The sequence below is a fragment of the Oncorhynchus clarkii genome, chromosome 10, assembly GCF_045791955.1.
Source record: "Oncorhynchus clarkii lewisi isolate Uvic-CL-2024 chromosome 10, UVic_Ocla_1.0, whole genome shotgun sequence".
Classification (NCBI taxonomy): domain Eukaryota; kingdom Metazoa; phylum Chordata; class Actinopteri; order Salmoniformes; family Salmonidae; genus Oncorhynchus; species Oncorhynchus clarkii.
Window position 1 is genome coordinate 11,375,586 of NC_092156.1, and position 21,254 is coordinate 11,396,839.

At 42.7% G+C, this 21,254-nt stretch overlaps 1 protein-coding gene across 1 annotated transcript in view; it reads right to left on the reverse strand.

Moving 5' to 3' along the window:
- Nucleotides 1–2,501: 2,501 nt before the first annotated feature.
- The window catches only part of LOC139419432 (BTB/POZ domain-containing protein KCTD16-like), a 96,700-nt gene continuing 77,947 nt past the window's right edge, over nucleotides 2,502–21,254 (reverse strand). The window contains exon 2 of the mRNA XM_071169381.1: nucleotides 2,502–2,959. Within this exon, the coding sequence (XP_071025482.1) occupies nucleotides 2,502–2,959 (458 nt within the window). The remainder of the gene's footprint in view (nucleotides 2,960–21,254) is intronic.

The window sequence follows — 21,254 nt, forward strand, 5'->3', positions numbered from 1 at the left end:
GTGTGTGTGTGTGTTTGTGTGTGTGATTCGGTGTGTGTGTGTGTGTGTGTGTGTGTGTGTGTGTGTGTGTGTGTGTGTGTGTGTGTGTGTGTGTGTGTGCATGCACGTGTTAACACCTACGATAACTGTTGTTAACCCCTTTGGGGAAAGCACCTTCTCAGGACTACGCCTCTCTTTTCAGTCCTGTTTCTTGGTTTTTGACTTGTATCTCACTAAAACAAACTCCTCCTTCACGACCCCTTAAGGAACATCTTAATGTGTGTCCATTTCCATCTGAAAGCTGTTTTGATATGTCTTTCGGTGTTTTTCAAATTCGCCAACTGACTATGGCTGTATCCATTTTGGGAGGTTAGCCATCAGTTTGATACTTGGGGGAGTTTAAAGAATAGTGGTGAAAAAATCCCATACTTCCTCTGGAGTCTCCTGCGTTCCTGAAAGTGTTGAAATCGAACCAGCTATTCATCCTACCTACTCTGGCAGCAGGTATTTTTAGAAAGAGCATTGTCGGGACAGCATGAATAATTTATCATTCTGATGCACATTTATCTTCGACCTCCGTGCCATCTGAATGCAGCTCCTCCACCAATAACATCATGGGGTCAAAACTCATCAATGTGTGTAAAACAATGTCACACACAGACCAATTGTGCTCTTTAGTGCTTTTAAAAGATTGTTGATAAAACTGTGCCATCAGATATATCCTTGGAGAGTAAGCGTTTGAGGAAGAAAGATGTATTTTGTCCATTGTCATTATTTCATTGAGAACAGCCATCCAGAACCTAAAGCATAAGTTATACAGTAGACGCTCCGAGGCAGTGGTGAACACATACATACATACATACATACATACACACATACATACAGTGCCTTCAGAAAGTATTCACGCCCCTTGACTTTTTCCAAATGTTGTTGTGTTACAGCCTGAATTCAAAATGGATTAAATGGACACAATACCCCATAATGTCAAAGTGGAATTATTATTATTACATATTAATTGAAAAGCTGAAATGTCTCGAGTCAATAAGTATTCAATCCCTTTGTTATGGCAAGCCTAAATAAACTCAGGAGTAAACATCTTCTTAAAACATCACATAATAAGTTGTATGGACTGTGTGCAATAATAGTGTTTAACATGATTTTGGAATGACTATCTCATCTCTGTACCCCACACACAGAATTATCTGTAAGGTCCCTTAGTTGAGCATTGAATTTCAAACACAGATTCAACCACATACACCAGGGAGGGTTTCCAATGCCTCGTAAAGAATGGCACCTATTGGTAAAAAAAAGAGACATTGAATATCCCTTTGAGCATGGTGACGTTATTAATTACACTTTGGATGATGTATCAATACACCCAGTCACTACAAAGATACAGGTGTCCTTCCTAACTCAGTTGCCGGAGAGGAAGGAAACTGCTCAGGATTTCAACATGAGGCCGATGGTGACTTTAAAACAGTTAGAGTTTAATGGCTGTGATAGGAGAAAACTGAGGATGGATCAACAACATTGGAGTTACTCCACAAAAATAACTAAATGACCAATTGAAAAGAAGGAAGCCTTTACAGAATAAAAAATATTCCAAAACATGTCTCATGTTTGCAATAAGGCACTAAAGTAAAACTGCAAAAAATGTGACAATTTTTTAAACTTTTTGTCTTGAATACAAAGCGTTATGTTTAGTGCAAATCCAACACAACACTGAGAACAATCACTGAGAACTACTCTTAAGAGTTTCAGGATAAAAAATAAACCGAATGGAGCTAAGCACAGGCAGAATCCTAAAGGAAAACCTGGTTCAGTCTGCTTCCAAAGGACACTGGGAGACAAATTCACCTTTCAGCAGGACAATAACATAAAACACAAGGCCAAATCTACACTGGAGTTGCTTACCAAGAAGACAGTAAATGTTCTTGAGTAGCCGAGTTACAGTTTTGACTTAAATCTGCTTTAAAATCTATGGCAAGACTTGTCTAGCAATGATCAACAACCAACTTGAAAGATCTTGAAGAAGTTAAAAAATAATAATGTGCAAATACTGCACAATCCAGGTGTGCAACGCTCTTAGAGACTTACCCAGAAAGACCCACAGTTTTAATCACTTCCAAAGGTGATTCTAACATGTATTGACTCAGAGGTGTGTATGCTTATTTAAATTAGATATTTCTGTATTTTATTTTCAAAACATGTTTTCACTTTTTCATTATGGGGCATTGTGAGTAGATGGGTGGGAAAATCAATGTATTCCATGTTGAATTCAAGCTGTAACATAACATAATGTGGAATAAGTCAAGGGGTAAGAATACTTTCTGAAGGCACTGTACATATATTAAAACATACATACGTGCAAACATACATACATACACACATACAATACCTACATACATACAATACATACAGTTAGCTAAACAGTCATGGTTTTATGCTTGTCTTTGTGACTCCTACAGCAGCTAGCCTGGCTCCGTCTTTGTGACTCCTACAGCAGCTAGCCTGGCTCCGTCTCAGAGACGGTACTTTCTCAGCAGCTCCGCCTGCCACATGTACTTCCTCTCCGGGAAGCGTTCAGGGATCTTGATCTTACGAAAGTCCTGGATGCACTTCTCCAGCTCCTCCTCAATGGTCATCTTCTCCTTAGCTGGCCTCTTCTTACAGGTGCTGGTGTCTCGGGAGCTAGTGGTGAGCGTGCGGAGGAGATCACTCTTCCTGCGCTGTTCTGACTGCTGCAGCATCTGCACTGGGCCCTTCTTCAGCGGCCGGTCCAGGGTCTGGACATGGGAGTGGGACTGCCGGTTGACTGGCCCACAGATGACGGTGCCCTGGGGTGAGCTGGCCTCTGACTGGCTCTCAGAGCTGGAGGTGGAGAGCTCGTTGAAGGAGGTGCCGCTCTCGCCCTCTCCGTCACCCTTGTGGTTCTTGCAGCAGCAGTCACAGGGTGGGGAGGACCACCGAGAGGTGCCACCTGGAACACAGAGGGAAGAGACGGTGAGACAAGGTCTAGCAACAAAATAAAACACAATAACAAGGTTAATTTGGCGCTGGCAATATGCTGCTGTCACTACATATGGCAAACCTGTGAGTATTACATTTTATCTAAATTGTGTCACCTAAAACATGGATTGTCCTTGGACAAAGAAATGGACTCTAAACAAATAAACACACACCAAAGAAGTGAAGTAATCTCTGACACAGAGGAAGAGGAATAAGAAGACAAAGAAAGGTCACAGAACAATGTCCCTTCCTGAATGACATGGTTGCTTTACATAAGAATCAAAGATCCAGACAATTTTTGTTGAAGTTTTAGTCACAATAGGTGGGTCGGAAAGTCTATAGACTATTTATCTGGAATCTTCTTCAGATGTGTTTGAAGCAGACAGCACACTCACCAGCCCCAGACTCAACCGTGCATTGGTAACTTCCTTTGACACTTGGCTATTGTTTGCATGCAACTTTGTGTGTGTGCTTCAATTGTTCCCCAAAAAATGTAACTCAAAGGAAGTGATGTTATGTAAGAAATTGCTGGTTGTATAGTAGAGCAGTGTTCTCAGCTGTAACGTTTAGGTAGCATAGAAACCAAGGCTTATTTATGTTTCATGGTTACCTCTTAAATAATTCAATAAAGAGGGAGCTATTGCCTAGGAATTTATTTCCAATTTAGCAAGAAGAAGACATCGCCTCTTGAAACACGTTTGCTTTGCACACATTTTATTTTCATCAAGTTTAACCCAACAGTTTAATTTTATGTACAGCACAGCATTTAACATAAATAAAAAGTATCTACTGGCAAATATATAATTTAGCTTTTATTAATCTAAGCATCAACAGTGGTTTAAGTTTGTTTACTTACTAGCATGACGAGAATCTATTTATACATCCTACATGTATTCATTTTATACCCCAGTCTTTCCACAAGACCCACCATGAATCATTCACAGTAGGCTATAAATCTATACAGTAATTACAGTCATATAAATACGATATTATTTGCAGTCAGATTTCAGGGAGCTCTGATGTCGTTTTCCAACACTCACTGTCATCTAAGTATAACCAGTGCATAGCTGCACACAGTCGAGTGCTACCTCTGTGGAATAGGGCATGCCATCAAATCTTGTGACAGAAATGGAGCGAAACGCCCTCAGTCACAGCCACTCCGGCAGCCACACAAAAACTCCATGGCTGCCTGCCCTAAGGGCCCTGGTCGAAAGTAGTTCACTACATAGGGAATAGGGTGCCATTTGGCATGCAACCTGTAATTACCACTGACAGCACAACACATCTTCCCCTACTCACTGGAGGACTGTGAATACTAGGCTGACATCTGACATGAGGGTTGGGTTCTTTCTAATGTGTTTATGTGCCGGGGAGGGAAGGCAACAGACATCTCTTGTGTTTATGTGCCAGGGAGGGAAGGCAACAGACATCTCTTGTGTTTATGTGCCAGGGAGGGAAGGCAACAGACATCTCTTGTGTTTATGTGCCAGGGAGGGAAGGCAACAGACATCTCTTGTGTTTATGTGCCAGGGAGGGAAGGCAACAGACATCTCTTGTGTTTATGTGCCAGGGAGGGAAGAACACAGACATCTCTTGTGTTTATGTGCCAGAGAGGGAAGAACACAGACATCTCTTGTCTTTGTGTGCCAGAGAGGGAAGGCAACCAACCTGGACCCAGGGGTAAACGTAAATCCAGGACACTCCAATTAGTATGATACAGTATTCTAAGTTTTGTATGGTATGTATTCATTTGTGGATGTCCATCATCAATTTCGGATGATAAACTCAGCAAAAAAAGAAACGTTCCTTTTTTAGGACCCTGTCTTTCAAAGATAATTCGTAAAAATCCAAATAACTTCACAGATCTTCATTGTAAAGGGTTTAAACACTGTTTCCCATGCTTGTTCAATGAACCATAAACAATTCATGAACATGCACCTGTGGAATGGTCGTTAAGACACTAACAGCTTACAGACGGTAGGCAATTAAGGTCATAGTTATGAAAACTTAGGACACTAAAGAGGCCTTTCTACTGACTTTGAAAAACACCAAAAGAAAGGTGCCCAGGGTCCCTCCTCATTTGTGTGAATGTGCCTTAGGCATGCTGCAAGGAGGCATGAGGACTGCAGATGTGGCCAGGGCAATAAATTGCAATGTCCGTACTATGAGATGCCTAAGACAGCGCTACAGGGAGACAGGACGGACAGCCGTCCTCGCAGTGGCAGACCACGTCTAACAACACCTGCACAGGATCGGTACATCCGAACATCACACCTGCTGGACAGGTACAGGATGACAACAACAACTGCCCGAGTTACACCAGGAACGCACAATCCCTCCATCAGTGCTCAGACGGTCCGCAACAGGCTGAGAGAGGCTGAACTGAGGGCTTGTAGGCCAGACAGGACTGGCAAAAAATGCTCTTCACTGACGAGTCGCAGTTTTGTCTCACCAGGGGTGATGGTGGGATTTGCGTTTATCGTCAAAGGAATGAGCGTTACACCGAGGCCTGTATTCTGGAGCGGGATCAATTTGGAGGTGGAGGGTCCGTTATGGTCTGGGGCAGTGTGTCACAGCATCATTGGACTGAGCTTGTTGTCATTGCAGGCAATCTCAACGATGTGCGTTACAAGGAAGACATCCTCCTCCCTCATATGGTACCCTTCCTGCAGGCTCATCCTGATATGACCCTCCAGCATGACAATACCACTAGCCATTCTGCTCGTTCGATGCGTGATTTCCTGCAAGACAGGAATGTCAGTGAAGAGCCCGGATCTCAATCACATTGAGCACGTCTGGGACCTGTTGGATCGGAGGGTGAGGGCTAGGGCCATTCGCCCCAGAAATGTCCGGGAACTTGCAGGTGCCTTGGTGGAAGAGTGGGGTAACATCTCACAGCAAGAACTGGAAAAATCTGGTGCAGTCCATGAGGAGGAGATGCACTGCAGTACTTAATGCAGCTGGTGGCCACACCAGATACTGACTGTTTCTTTTGATTTTGAACCCCCCTTTGTTCAGGGACATATTATTCAATTTCTGTTAGTCACATGTCTGTGGAACTTGTTCAGTTTATGTCTCAGTTGTTGAATCTTGTTATGTTCATACAAATATTTACACATGTTAAGTTTGCTGAAAATAAACACAGTTGACAGTGAAAGGACGTTTCTTTTTTTGCTGAGATGATGTTACAAATTACAATTCATATGGTATGTAAAAAATTGTAATTTGTACAATATGTTACGAATTGAAATTCGTACAATATCTTACAAATTTGCAGAACGTATGATATGTTACAAATTCCAATTTGTTGTGGCTAACATTACCTAGGTGGCTAATGCTAACTTTAGCTAGGTGGCTAACGTTAGCTAGGCTAGGGGTTAGGCGTTTAAGGTTAGGGTTAGGGGAAGGGTTAGCTAACATGCTAAGTAGCTGCAAAGTAGCTAATAAGTAGAAAGTAGTGACAAAGTTGCTAATTAAGTCAAATGCTAAAGTTGTCTGTGATGAGATTGGAACAAGCCGAACCATCCTACTTTAGTTTTTGTCTTAAGTAACTTTGTACAAATCTGTCGTTTTGCCCCTGAACAGGCAGTTAACCCACTGTTCCTAGGCCGTCATTGAAAATAAGAATTTGTTCTTAACTGACTTGCCTAGTTAAATAAAGGTTAAAATAATTTATTTTTTTAACCATACACAAACGTATAAACGTAACATATCATTTAGTGTCCTGGATTTACATTTACTATGTCTATGAGACTAATTGTGTCACTTAGCATGCATAGGGACTTTTGATCGATGAGCTGGTGCCTCAAAATTGGTGTTGATAAAAATTGGCCCTGACTATACAGAACGGCTAAATCCGCTAGTCAATTTTCATGTCCAAATAAAATTAACAGCTACACCAAAACAGTATTGAAAAATGTTGCCTGTTAGACTTGGTCAGGGTTGGGTAGGTTACTTTCTAAGTGTAATCCGTTACAGTTACTAGTTCTCTGTCCAAAATTGTAATCAGCCACGTAACTTTTGGATTACCCAAATTCAGTAACATAAACTGATTACATTCCGTTATGTTTAGATTACTTTCCCCTTAAGAGGCATTACAAGAAAACAAAAATGTATGTTACCAAATTAATGACATCTATTGCAGGATAAATCAATGTTAAAGTTAACAAATCTGGCCATATATGGATGTTAAATTTTACTTTATGGGTTGGTTACCCATCGCTTTCTACTACATATAATAATGCAATTAAATTATATCTTTACATTAAAAACCAAAGTCGATCAGAATTCCAGTCACTGCAATAAATGTTATACCCCTTGATCTTCAAGAATAGGACTTGGAAATATGGAAGTATAGATTAGCCAAATTGTTTTACCTGAGCATGACCCCAAAACTAAGGACTTATTAGCCAGCCCTACTATGTTTAATATTTAGTTGTCATGGAGAACTGATTGGGTTCATTGACTCCAGTTGAAAATAAATGCTGCGCTCATGGAATGGCATGCTTTCAGCACTACTGAAATGTGCTATTTTTAATTTTTATTTGTTATTTTTATTTCACCTTTATTTAACCAGGTAGGCTAGTTGAGAACAAGTTCTCATTTGCAACTGCTACCTGGCCAAGATAAAGCATAGCAGTGTGAACAGACAACAACACAGAGTTACACATGGAGTAAACAATAAACAATAAACAAGTCAATAACATAGTAGAAAAAAAATAACACAATATACATTGTGTGCAAAAGGCATGAGGAGGTAGGCAATAAATAGGCCATAAAAGTGAATAATTACAATTTAGCAGATTAACACTGGAGTGATAAATGATCAGATGAACATGTGCAGGTAGAGATAATGGTGTGCAAAAGAGCAGAAAAGTCAATAAAATAAAAACAGTATGGGGATGAGGTAGGTAAATTGGGTGGGCTATTTACAGATGGACTATGTACAGCTGCAGCGATTGGTTAGCTGCTCAGATAGCAGATTTTTTAAGTTGGTGAGGGAGATAAAAGTCTCCAACTTCAGAGATTTTTGCAACTCGTTCCAGTTGCAGGCAGCAGAGAACTGGAAGGAAAGGCGGCCAAATGAGGTTTTGGCTTTAGGGATGATCAGTGAGATACACCTGCTGGAGCGCGTGCTACGGGTGGGTGTTGCCATCGTGACCAGTGAACTGAGATAAGGTGGAGCTTTACCTAGGATAGACTTGTAGATGACCTGGAGCCAGTGGGTCTGGCAACGAACATGTAGCGAGGGCCAGCCGACTAGAGCATACAGGTCGCAATGGTGGGTGGAATAAGGTGCTTTAGTAACAAAACGGATGGCACTGTGATAAACTGCATCCAGTTTGCTGTGTAGAGTATTGGAAGCTATTTTGTAGATGACATCGCCGAAGTCGAGGATCGGTAGGATAGTCAGTTTTACTAGGGTAAGTTTTGCGGCGTAAGTGAAGGAGGCATTGTTGCGAAATAGAAAGCCGACTCTAGATTTGATTTTGGATTGGATATGTTTGATATGAGTCTGGAAGGAGAGTTTGCAGTCTAGCCAGACACCTAGGTACTTATAGATGTCCACACATTCTAAGTCGGAACCATCCAGGGTGGTGATGCTAGCCGGGCGTGCGGGTGCAGGTAGCGAACGGTTGAAAAGCATGCATTTGGTGGTACTTGTTACTTATTTACTTGTGAAAAATGAATGCCACATGCTGCATTTGCTTTAGGCCTATTGTTTACCTTGTTGTTGGTGACACTGATATCTTGATAATATGCAGCTGTATAAAGGGCAAATCCATTGATGAAACAATAACAACATGGTCGCACCTTCTCTGTTTAAGTAAAAAGCTGAGGGATGGACTTGGAGAAACTTATCCACTCTCAGATGAATAGACAGAGCTATGGATGCAAGGACTAATCATCCATGATATAACAAGTATTGTTTTAACCATGTTATGAGGGTATACAGTGTTTGTTTACATTTACAATGTTTACAAACATTGGAGAAAGACAAGCTTATATTTTGGGTTCTCATGGAGTGTGACAGTTTAACCCACGAGGCATTTATGAGTTACATTCTGGATATATATCATTTATAAGTTCAAAAATTGATGTAGCAACTACAGATTGTCCCTTTAAGTCTATGAAAAGTGTGTGAGTTTGAGCATGTGTCCGTTAGGCCTATGGATATGTATTTATCAGCATCAATTAGATTGAGCAATAAAAGCCTATGTTATTCCATAGGCTTGGATCGGCACTATGCACCTGTTGCGAGAGCACATTTTTCACTGGCTGTCCACTGGTTTCAAAAACAATGATTGATAGGCAGCTTAAACTTCTTGAATTCAACCATTATTGGGTTCAAATACACATTAAGAATTGTGAACAGCCATCCACAACAACCACAATCCGTAAGGCGCAAATAGCAAACATCAATACGCTATGTAGATATCAATAATAAGTGATATCCGTATCACCGTAGACTACACCACTGCTGTCATCCTTACCTCCAAGCATTTATTCAAGGTGGAAGACAGCAGTCGCACCATTTGAAAACATAGCTTGGACTGTAGCTTACAAAAAACTATTTGTGCTCTTTTCTCATGATTGATCAGATATATTTGGTGTGTCATAGTGGTCTCTGACATCATAGTGGTCTCTGACTTGTGGTCAGACTCACTCAGGTGGAACAAACTTAAACTTGCTTCTTTTTCAATTCTGATTTTAATGTCATTGACAAAACAGAGAAGTGTAAAATATATTTTATTTTTGCAAACATCCTTTCTGATTTTAAAAGTAATCCTCAAGGTAATCATCCAGTTTTTTAAAATATCTATATATTTTTTTGTAATTTAACGGATTACAGTTACCATTTTTTTGTAATCCCTTACATGTAACAGATTACATGTATCTGTTACTCCACAACCCTGGACTTGGTTGTGGGGACAGTAGTTAGGAACTGTACTGCTATTATTTTCTTACAATCTGTTAGGTAAATGACCTGGTGTTGACAGAAAACTTGGACACCTTTTACAGTGTTTAAAACACATGGCATGGTCCTATATACACTTCTCTCACATTCACATCTGGAATGATCACCTGTTTGTCTACGATGATTGAAATTCTTATAATTATGATAATGTCCTTTTAGTGTAATTTTTTTATGTTTGAAAATGCCGCCTAACATTTTTGTCTGTTTTGGTGGGATGGAGTTTTGGCTTGACATCATCAGGCAGTACTTTTTTACTATTTTTGTATATAGTTGACCATTTTGAAAACAATCACAGTGACTTGCTAAGAAGCTATTTTTGTTTCTAGTTGACAATTTTGAAAACAATCACAGTAAGGTACTTAATTGTTACACAGAAATGATTTGATATTGAGATCAAATTGGCTGCATAGGACCTTTAACAATGGTTGTGAGTGACAACCTGAGATACAAATATTACAGACATGACATGACAATGAACTCTAATTCTCTACACTAAAACGGTCAAGAGATTACATTGAAGATGTTTCTGCTCATCACAGGAGGTTAGTAGAAAACATATTAGTGACTCGGGCTCTGACAGCTCTATTCACATCATAAACCACTGGATCAGTGCAGATGAAGGGGAGGAGACAGGTTTAAAACGTTTTTGTTAAGCCTTGAGACAATTGAGACATGAATTGTGTATGTGTGCCATTCAGAGCATGAATGGGCAAAACAAAATATTTAAGTGCCTTTGTATGGTACTGGTACAGTATGGTACTGTAGTAGGTGCCAGGCATAGCGGTTTGACGGTGTCAAGAACTGCAACGCTGCTGGATTTTTCACATTCAATACTTTCCTGTGTGTATCAAGAATGGTCCACCACCCAAAGGACATCCAGCCAACTTGACAAAACTGTGGGAAGCATTGGAGTCAACATGGGCCAGCATCCCTGTGGAACATTTTCTTCACCTTGTAGAGTCCATGCCCTGATAAACTGAGGCTGTTCAGATGGCAACTTAATATTAGGAAAGTGTTCCTAATGTTTTGTACACTCAATGTATAATCTAGTCAGCAACATATACTGTATGCCGTGGGGGATGGGAGGATAGGTTGTTACATGAGACGTGGGCCAGAGTCTCTCTCTCTGTGTCAATCCATACCTCCCATGTTGTAAGCCACGCCTGTGGTTGGCATCTCTCTTTCCCCTGGCACTGTCACAACACCATCACCTGCCCAGGCAGGGGTAGAACATGCTATGTTCAGATCCCTGCTTGGTCCAAGGCTGTGGGGCTGTGGGAATAGAGGCTGTGGAGCTGTGGGAATAGAGGCTGTGGGGCTGTGGGAATAGAGGCTGTGGGGCTGTGGGAATAGAGGCTGTGGGGCTGTGGGAATAGAGGCTGTGGAGCTGTGGGAATAGAGGCTGTGGGGCTGTGGGAATAGAGGTTGTGGGGCTTTGGGAATAGAGGCTGTGGACTGTGGGGATAGAGGCTGTGGAGCTGTGGAGCTGTGGGAATAGAGGCTGTGGAGTTGTGGGAATAGAGGCAGTGGGACTGTGGGAATAGAGTCAGTGGGGCTGTGAGACAGTGGGAATAGAGGATGTGGGGCTTTGGGAATATAGGGTGTGGAGCTGTGGGAATAGAGGCCGTGGAGCTGTGGGAATAGAGGGTGCGGAGCTGTGGGAATAGAGGGTTTGGAGCTGTGGGGCTGTGGGAATAGAGGTTGTGGGGCTTTGGGAATAGAGGCTGTGGGCTGTGGGAATAGAGGTTGTGGGGCTTTGGGAATAGAGGCTGTGGGCTGTGGGGATAGAGGCTGTGGAGCCGTGGAGCTGTGGGAATAGAGGCTGTGGAGTTGTGGGAATAGAGGCAGTGGGGTTGTGGGAATAGAGGTTGTGGGGCTTTGGGAATAGAGGCTGTGGGCTGTGGGAATAGAGGTTGAGGGGGCTTTGGGAATAGAGGCTGTGGGCTGTGGGGATAGAGGCTGTGGAGCTGTGGAGCTGTGGGAATAGAGACTGTGGAGTTGTGGGAATAGAGGCAGTGGGGTTGTGGGAATAGAGTCAGTGGGGCTGTGAGACTGTGAGAATAGAGGATGTGGGGCTGTGGGAATAGAGGGTGTGGAGCTGTGGGAATAGAGGCCGTGGAGCTGTGGGACTGTGGGAATAGAGGGTGTGGAGCTGTGGGAATAGAGGGTGTGGATCTGTGGGAATAGAGGGTGTGGAGCTGTGGGGCTGTGGGAATAGAGGGTGTGGAGCTGTGGGAATAGAGGCCATGGAGCTGTGGGACTGTGGGAATAGAGGGTGTGGAGCTGGTTCATGTGATCTCCTGTACTCTCTCTGACTAGAGGCTGTGGGAATAGAAGCTGTGGAGCTGTGGGAATAGAGGCTGTGGGGCTGAGGGAGTAGAGACTGTGGAGCTGTGGGGCATTGGGAATAGAGGATGTGGGCCTGTGGGGCTGTGGGAATAGAGGCTGTGGGCCTGTGGGGCTGTGGGAATAGAGGCTGTGGTGGGAGCTGGTTCATGTGATCTCCTGTGTTCTCTCTGACTCTGGTACGGGAGGTCTGAGGCTGTCGTTGTCCATCCCCAGCCCACATGCTCCCTCCCTCTCTGACAGACTTCCTATGCCCTGAGCTATTGATCTCAGATCTCAGAGGGGACCTCTGCCGTCTCAGTTATCAGAGCCCACAAAGGGAGCTGCCTCACCTCCTCAGACAGCCACCTCCCTCCTCCTCCTCCCCTTTCATCACACAGCTCTCCTCCCTGCATGGCACTAAGCATCCCTATCAATCTGCCTGCTCCTCCAGCATGCCTACCCGCGCTGCTCTGCTCTGCGTACCAAGCATCTTTCTCCCCTCTGTCTCTCCGTCCACCCATCCATCTTCAGGCCCCTCTGTCTCTCCATCCACCCATCCATCTATCTCCTCTCTGTCTCTCCATCCACCCATCCATCTATCTCCTCTCTGTCTCTCCGTCCACCCATCCATCTCTCTCCCCTCTGTCTCTCCGTCCGTCCACCCATCCATCTATCTCCCCTCTGTCTCTCCGTCCACCCATCCATCTTTCTCCCCTCTGTCTCTCCGTCCACCCATCCATCTTTCTACCCTCTGTCTCTCCGTCCACCCATCCATCTATCTCCTCTCTGTCTCTCCGTGTACCGATCCATCTATCTCCTCTGTCTCTCCATGTACCGATCCATCTATCTCCCCTCTGTCTCTCCATCCACCCATCCATCTTCAGGCCCCTCTGTCTCTCCGTCCACCCATCCATCTATCTCCCCTCTGTCTCTCCGTGTACCGATCCATCTTTCTCCCCTCTGTCTCTCCGTGTACCGATCCATCTTTCTCCCCTCTGTCTCTCCGTCCACCCATCCATCTATCTCCCCTCTGTCTCTCCATCCACCCATCCATCTTCAGGCCCCTCTGTCTCTCCGTGTACCGATCCATCTATCTCCCCTCTGTCTCTCCGTCCACCCATCCATCTATCTCCTCTCTGTCTCTCCATCCACCCATCCATATATCTCCCCTCTGTCTCTCCGTCCACCCATCCATCTTTCTCCCCTCTGTCTCTCTGTCCACCCATCCATCTATCTCCCCTCTGTCTCTCCATCCACCCATCCATCTTTCTCCCCTCTGTCTCTCCGTCCACCCATCCATCTTCAGGCCCCTCTGTCTCTCCATCCACCCATCCATCTTCAGGCCCCTCAGTCTCTCCGTCCACCCATCCATCTATCTCCCCTCTGTCTCTCCGTGTACCGATCCATCTTTCTCCCCTCTGTCTCTCCGTGTACCGATCCATCTTTCTCCCCTCTGTCTCTCCGTCCACCCATCCATCTATCTCCCCTCTGTCTCTCCATCCACCCATCCATCTTCAGGCCCCTCTGTCTCTCCGTCCACCCATCCATCTTTCTCCCCTCTGTCTCTCCGTGTACCGATCCATCTTCAGGCCGCTCTCCAACCATATCAGCATCGGTGGAGGTGTGCAGACAATTTCCCTCAGATTGATTTCTGTCATAAAGCGCCAGGGTATTCACGGAAGAGAAATCATCTCTGTTGAACAAAAGCAAATAACCCCTCTCATTGTAATTTGTTTCAGTTTGGCACGGCAAAGCGACTGACATGCATATTTCTAATAAGCTAAGACAATGTATTCCTTGTTAGAAATAGTGGGTGAGGCTAGATTTGCAGAGTAAAGGCAGGACAGATGTAGGATCTTAATTTGAGCCAGTTTGCTACAGCAGGAAAATAATCCTGCAGCAGCATGAAATGTGAATTATTATGTGGATTATAATTCATGGACACAGGGATGCTGGCCCATGTTGTCTCCAATGTATCCTACAGTTGTGTCAAGTTGGCTGGATGTTCATTGGATGGTGGACCATTCTTGATACACACGGGAAACTGTTGAGTGTGAAAAACCCAGCAGCATTGCAGTTATTGACACACTCAAACTGGTGAGCCTGGCACCTACTACTGTAGGGCAGCCTAGCCCTAGAAGTAACTCTTCTTATCAACTGTATGCAAGAATTTCATTGTGTTGTCTTGGGAATTCAGCCTTCTCTGTGTTGATCTTGCCAAACCCCATTGTTACACCTCTGAAAAGCATAGGTTACATCCTGTAGGTCTGATATCTGATTGGAGGTTAACTTTACATGTACAGTAATATTATTGGTCAACAACTCAGGTTTTGAATCCAAGTAACTCAGATACTTATTAAAGGGTTTAAGATTCATTGTTCTTTCTCTTATGTGTTCCTGTCCTGCTGTGGTGAGATGCTCTCTTTCCTTCTCCACCTGATGCACTTCTGGGGCGTGGCCTTTCAGGCTATGGTTTCAATTCAATTCAAGGGGCTTTATTGGCATGGGAAGCATATGTATACATTGCCAAAGCAAGTGAAATAGATAATAAGCAAAAGTTAAATAAACAATAAAAAATTAACAGTAAACATTTTACACACAAAAGTTCCAAAAGAATAAAGACATTTCCAATGTCATATTATGTTTATATACAGTGTTGTAATAATGTGCAAATAGTTAAAGTACATATGGGAAAATAAATACACATAAATATGGGTTGTATTTACAATGGTGTTTCTTTATCACTGGTTGCCCTTTTCTTGAGGCAACAGGTCACACATCTTGCTGCTGTGATGGCACACTGTGGTATTTCACCCAAGAGGTATTTGAGTTGATTTTTTAAAATTCTTTGAGGGTCTGTGTAATCTGAGAGAAATATGTGTCTCTAATATGGTCATACATTTGGCAGGAGGTTAGGAAGTGGAGCTCAGTTTCCACCTCATTTTGTGGGCAGTGTGCACATAGCCTGTCTTCTCTTGAGAGCCATGTCTGCCTACGGCGGCTTCTCTCAATAGAAAAGCTATGCTCACTGAGTCTGTACATAGTCAAAGCTTTCCGTAATTTTGGGTCAGTCACAGTAGTCAGGTATTCTGCCAATGTGTACTCTGTTTAGGGGCGAATAGCATTCCAGTTTGCTCTGCTTTTGGTAAATTATTTCCAATGTGTCAAGTAATTATCTTTTTGTTTTCTTGGTTGGTCTAATTGTGTTGCTGTTCTGGCTCTGTGGAGTCTGTTTGTGTTTGTGAACAGAGCCCCAGGGCCAGCTTGCTTAGGGGACTCTTCTCTGGGATAATCTCTCTGTAGGTGACAGCTTTGTTACGGAAGGTTTGGGAATCGCTTCCTTTTAGGTAGTTGTTGAACTTAACAGCTCTTTTCTGAATTTTGTTAACTAGCAAGTATCGGCCTAATTCTGCTCTGCATGCATTATTTGGTGTTTTTCTGCATGCAGAGTCACAATTTGGTGGTTGTCCATTTTGTGAATCCTTGGTTGCCATAAGGGGCAATGGGTTCTATAACTGATTCAAGTATTTTTAGCCAGATGCTAATTGGTATGTTGAATTTTATGTTCCTTTTGATGGTGTAGAAGGCCCTTCTTGCCTTGTCTCTCATATCGTTCACAGCTTTGTGGTGCTGATGTTTAGGTTGAAGTAGGCATAGTTTTTTTGTGTGCTCTAGGGCAACGGTGTCTAGATTTAGATTTTAGATGGAATTTGTATTTGTGGTCCTGGCAACTCTGACCTTTTTTGGAACACCATTATTTTTATCTTACTGAGATTTACTGTCAGGGCCCAGGTCTTACAGAATCTGTGCAGAAGATCTAGGTGCTGCTGTAGGCCCTCCTTGGTTGGGGACAGAAGCACCAGATCATCAACAAACAGTAGACATATGACTTCAGATTCTAGTAGGGTGAGGCCAGGCGCTGCAGACTGTTCTAGTGCCCTTGACAATTATTTTATATATATGTTGAAGAGGGTGGGGCTCAGCTGCATCCCCACCCCTCAGCCCTGTGGTAAAAACAAATGTGTGTTTTCTTTTGTTCAATTTTAACTGCACAATTGTTGTTTGTGTACACCGCTTTTTATCAATTTGTATAGAAGAGCCTCATGCCAAATTGAGTCAGAGGATTTTTTTTTTAAATCAACAAAGCATGAGACGACTTTGCCTTTGTTTTGGTTTGTTTGTTTGTTTGTCAATTAGGGTGTGCAGGGTGAATACGTGGTCTGATGTATGGTAAAAAGCTCAGTTGACATTTGCTCAGTACATTGTATTCACTGAAGAAATGTACGAGTCTGCTGTTAATGATAATGCAGAGGATTTTCCCAAGGTTGCTGTTGAAGCATATCCACAGAAGTTATTGGGGTGAAATTTGTCTCCACTTTTTGTGGATTGAAGTGATCAATCCTTGGTTCCAAATATTGGGAAAGATGCCAGAGCTGAGGATGATGTTAAAGAGTTTCTGTTAGTGTTCTGTTACTGTAACTCTACTATAGTGTTATATTACTGTAACTCTACTATAGTGTTATATTACTGTAACTATAGTGTTCTATTACTGTAACTCTACTATAGTGTTATATTACTGTAACTATAGTGTTCTATTACTGTAACTCTACTATAGTGTTATATTACTGTAACTCTACTATAGTGTTTTATTACTGTAAATCAACCATAGTGTTCTATTACTGTAACAATAGTGGTCTATTACTGTAACTCTACTATAGTGTTATATTACTGTAACTCTACTATAGTGTTCTATTACTGTAACTCAACTATAGTGTTCTATTACTGTAACTATAGTGTTGTATTACTGTAACTATAGTGTTCTATTACTGTAACTCAACTATAGTCTTAATATTCCTATTTATCCTATGGAGTCAGATAAAGATAATTCATTTACAGTTTTTTACAATCACTAGGACCCATTTCTCAATACTTGAGAAACTCTTCACACAGTGAGCACAACAGCAGTCTATGTGGGCTAAACTGTGGAGCATTTTTCATTGCTTTGGCACAAAATGCTTCTTTCAAATTTCATGAATTATTTTCTCACTCAGACACAACCACCACCAAAACTCCACGTACCTACAGGCCAATTTGCACATGTTTACATTCTCTTTTCAAAACTGTTAAATTTAAGGTCAAAACATAACATAACACACATTTAATAAGACAGCAATTTGCTACATTTCTACAGTAACACCGTATTTAAATATATTCCAAATCTAAAAAATGAAATACTATCCAAACAATTAGACCAACCACAGCTGATTCCCATTTTATCTGAACACCTACCCAGGTGTTTGTCTTTCAATTTCATTATCATCTATACAAAAGAGGACATTTTAGGAATAATTCTGTACTGTAATGTGAACATGGACCCAGCCAGAGATAGAGAAGTGGCTGACAGAGGAAGAAGAGTGGCTGGGAGAGGGAGAGGGAGAGGAGTACGTATGCATGGTGGAAGAAGACTGAGAGGAAGATCAAGAGCAGTAGTCTCAGATGAGACTAGGGCTACTATAATTGATAATGTAATAAATCATGGTCTATCAATGGGAGAGGCTGGTCTGAGAGTGCAGCCAAGTCTGCAACGCTCAACAGTGGCATCTATTGTGAGAAATGTCCAGCAAAACACCAGGTGAGATGTGCATTCTGCAAGGGCATCTGACTGACCTGCACATTACAGAAGTCAATTGAGCAAAGCCTCCAAACCCACTTGTGTGTAATTTTTGGGGTATTTCTGCTTAGGACCCAACTGTTACCTCCCACAGGTGGGAGAGGTAGGATTTTCATTGCTGTGCAGGAAACTGCAATCTTTGATATGGTCATCAGAAACAATGGCCTAAAACTCACAGAGATTTGGGACAGAGTGTTAGCAGAGAACATTACATTTGGAAATATTCACAATGTAAGCATAACAACTATTTCTAGAGTCCTGAAACAACATCAAGTCAGGGTGAAGCAGTTGTACACTGTCCCCTTTGAGAGGAGCTCTGAACGAGTCAAGCACCTCAGAAACCAATATGTCCATGTAAGATGACTATAAAATGCAGAACTGGTTTTGAACTAAACCAAACAGGGCAGAGGCACACAATAGCATGTTTTAGGTATAATGTAAACTACTGTAATAGCCTAACTCTTATGTTGCCTTGTGGATTTATTTTAGAGAGTCATGGAGATTGAAGCCAGGCAAACACCCCACATATTCATCTTTGTGGATGAGGCTGGTTTCAACTTGGCCAAAACACGACGGTGAGGAAGGAATGTGATTGGGAAAAGAGCCACAGTGGATGTCCCGAGCCAAAGGGGTGCCAACATTACAATGTCTGCTGCAATATCCTCTGATGGTTTGCTGTTACACAAATCGCTAATTGGGCCATACAACACTGAGCGTCTCATTTCATTCCTGGATGACCTCTATGGAAGGGTTGGGCCATACAACACCGAGCATCTCATTTCATTCCTGGATGACCTCTATGGAAGGGTATTGTCAGGTGAGGAAAGGGTTGTAGTGAGGGGAAATCGGCCAACGTTTGTAATTGTATGGGACAGTGTGGCATTTCACCACTCCCGTGAAGTCACAGAGTGGTTTGCAGCCCATCCCAGGATGGTGTCACTTTTCCTCCCACCTTACTCTCCATTCCTCAACCCCATAGAGGAATTATTTTCCTCCCACCTTACTCTCCATTCCTCAACCCCATAGAGGAATTATTTTCCTCATGTAGGGGGAAGGTTTATGACCACCATCCACACGATCAAATGTCCCTCCTGGACACAATGAATGCTGGATTCCTGGACATATCTGCAGAAGATTGCCAGGGATGGACCAGGCATGCCAAAATATGATATATTATACTTTCCTGCAGAAGACAGGGTTGACTAGCATTGCTACTGTATCTGTATCGGTAGATGGTGTATATACACATTGTTGTATTTTGGAATCACTCAATGCCATTCAATGACATAAAACATATTGAAGCATATTGCATAATGCATGATTCATTCCTGTGTCATATACTGCAGTGAATTGTAAACCGTAGAGAGGTGTCTTTCTTGTTTTGTCAAGACATTTGACAACACAAAACATTGTGTAATGCTACCTGTTGTTAGTGTTTTTTAGGTCATTGTTTTATTAGTGACAAAGTGTGCTTGTTGGGTGACAAGCTTTGCTATAGTGTTATGGAAAAGCGAGTTGATGCATGAAGTGTTTTAGTAGTTTTAGTACATTTTGGATGTGAAATTAACTGCTGTGCCAAGGTGGAAGTTGGTTAGGAGAACTGTGCGAAGAGTTTTGAAAAAGTGACCTACAGTATGTATTGAGAAACGGGTCCTAGCGATTGTAAAAAATAGCTGTAATGGGCTAATTGCTTATTCTTATTACGAGTCACATGTGAGGTTTTTATGATATCATACATTATAAATATTATGCCCACTACACTATCATATCCCGTTCAAAAGGCACTTAGATATTTTGTATTGCCCATTCACCCCTTGTCTCAAGACTTAAAAATCCTTCTTTAACCTGTATCCTCCCCTTCATCTACACTGATTGAAGTGGATTTAAGAAGTGATATCAATAAGGGATCATAGCTTTCACCTGGAGTCACCTGGTCAGTCTATGTCATGGAAAGAGCAGGTGTTCCTAATGTTTTGTACACTCAGTGTAGATTAAACTATATGGAACATCTTGAATGATGCCTTTGACTGCATGGGGTCTTCAAACTGCAATCGTTTTACATCAGTCCCTCTGTCCTTTATAGCTGTTGTGTGTGTGTGTGTGTGTGTGTGTGTGTGTGTGTGTGTGTGTGTGTGTGTGTGTGTGTGTGTGTGTGTGTGTGTGTGTGTGTGTGTGTGTGTGTGTGTGTATTTGTGTCCCTCTACTCCCTTGTGAAAATGTCTTGTTTCTTTAATTTAGCAGGGTGTTATATATCTGGGCTAAAAGTGACACTACTTGGTGACAGGTCTCAGCAAGACACTTTTCACATCCCATTTGTTCAGCAGTGTGTGTAACAGTGTGTGTAGCAGTGTGTGTAGTAGTGTGTGTAGCAGTGTCTGTAGTAGTGTGTGTAGCAGTGTCTGTAGCAGTGTATGTAGTAGTGTGTGTAGCAGTGTCTGTAGCAGTGTCTGTAGTAGTGTGTGTAGCAGTGTCTGTAGCAGTGTCTGTAACAGTGTGTGTAACAGTGTGTGTAGCAATGTGTGTAGCAGTGTGTGTAACAGTGTGTGTAGCAGTGTCTGTAGCAGTGTGTGTAGCAGTGTCTGTAACAGTGTGCGTAACAGTGTGTGTAGCAGTGTCTGTAGCAGTGTCTGTAACAGTGTGTGTAGCAGTGTCTGTAGTAGTGTGTGTAGCAGTGTCTGTAGTAGTGTGTGTAGCAGTGTCTGTAGCAGTGTCTGTAACAGTGTGTGTAGCAGTGTCTGTAGTGGTGTGTGTAGCAGTGTCTGTAGTAGTGTGTGTAGCAGTGTGTGTAACAGTGTGTGTAGTAGTGTGTGTAGCAGTGTCTGTAACAGTGTGTGTAGCAGTGTCTGTAGCAGTGTGTGTAGTAGTGTCTGTAGTAGTGTGTGTAGCAGTGTGTGTAGCAGTGTCTGTAGCAGTGTGTGTAACAGTGTGTGTAACAGTGTGTGTAGCAGTGTCTGTAGTAGTGTGTTAGTGTGTAACACTGTTACACACACTGTTACAGACACTGCTACACACACTGCTACAGACACTGCTACACACACTGTTACACACACTGCTACACACACTGCTACACACACTGTTACACACACTGTTACAGACACTGCTACAGACACTGCTACACACACTAATACAGACACTGCTACAGACACTGCTACACACACTACTACAGACACTGCTACAGACACTGTGTCTGTAACAGTGTAGCAGTGTCTGTAACAGTGTGTGTAGCAGTGTCTGTAGTAGTGTGTGTAGCAGTGTCTGTAACAGTGTGTGTAACAGTGTCTGTAACAG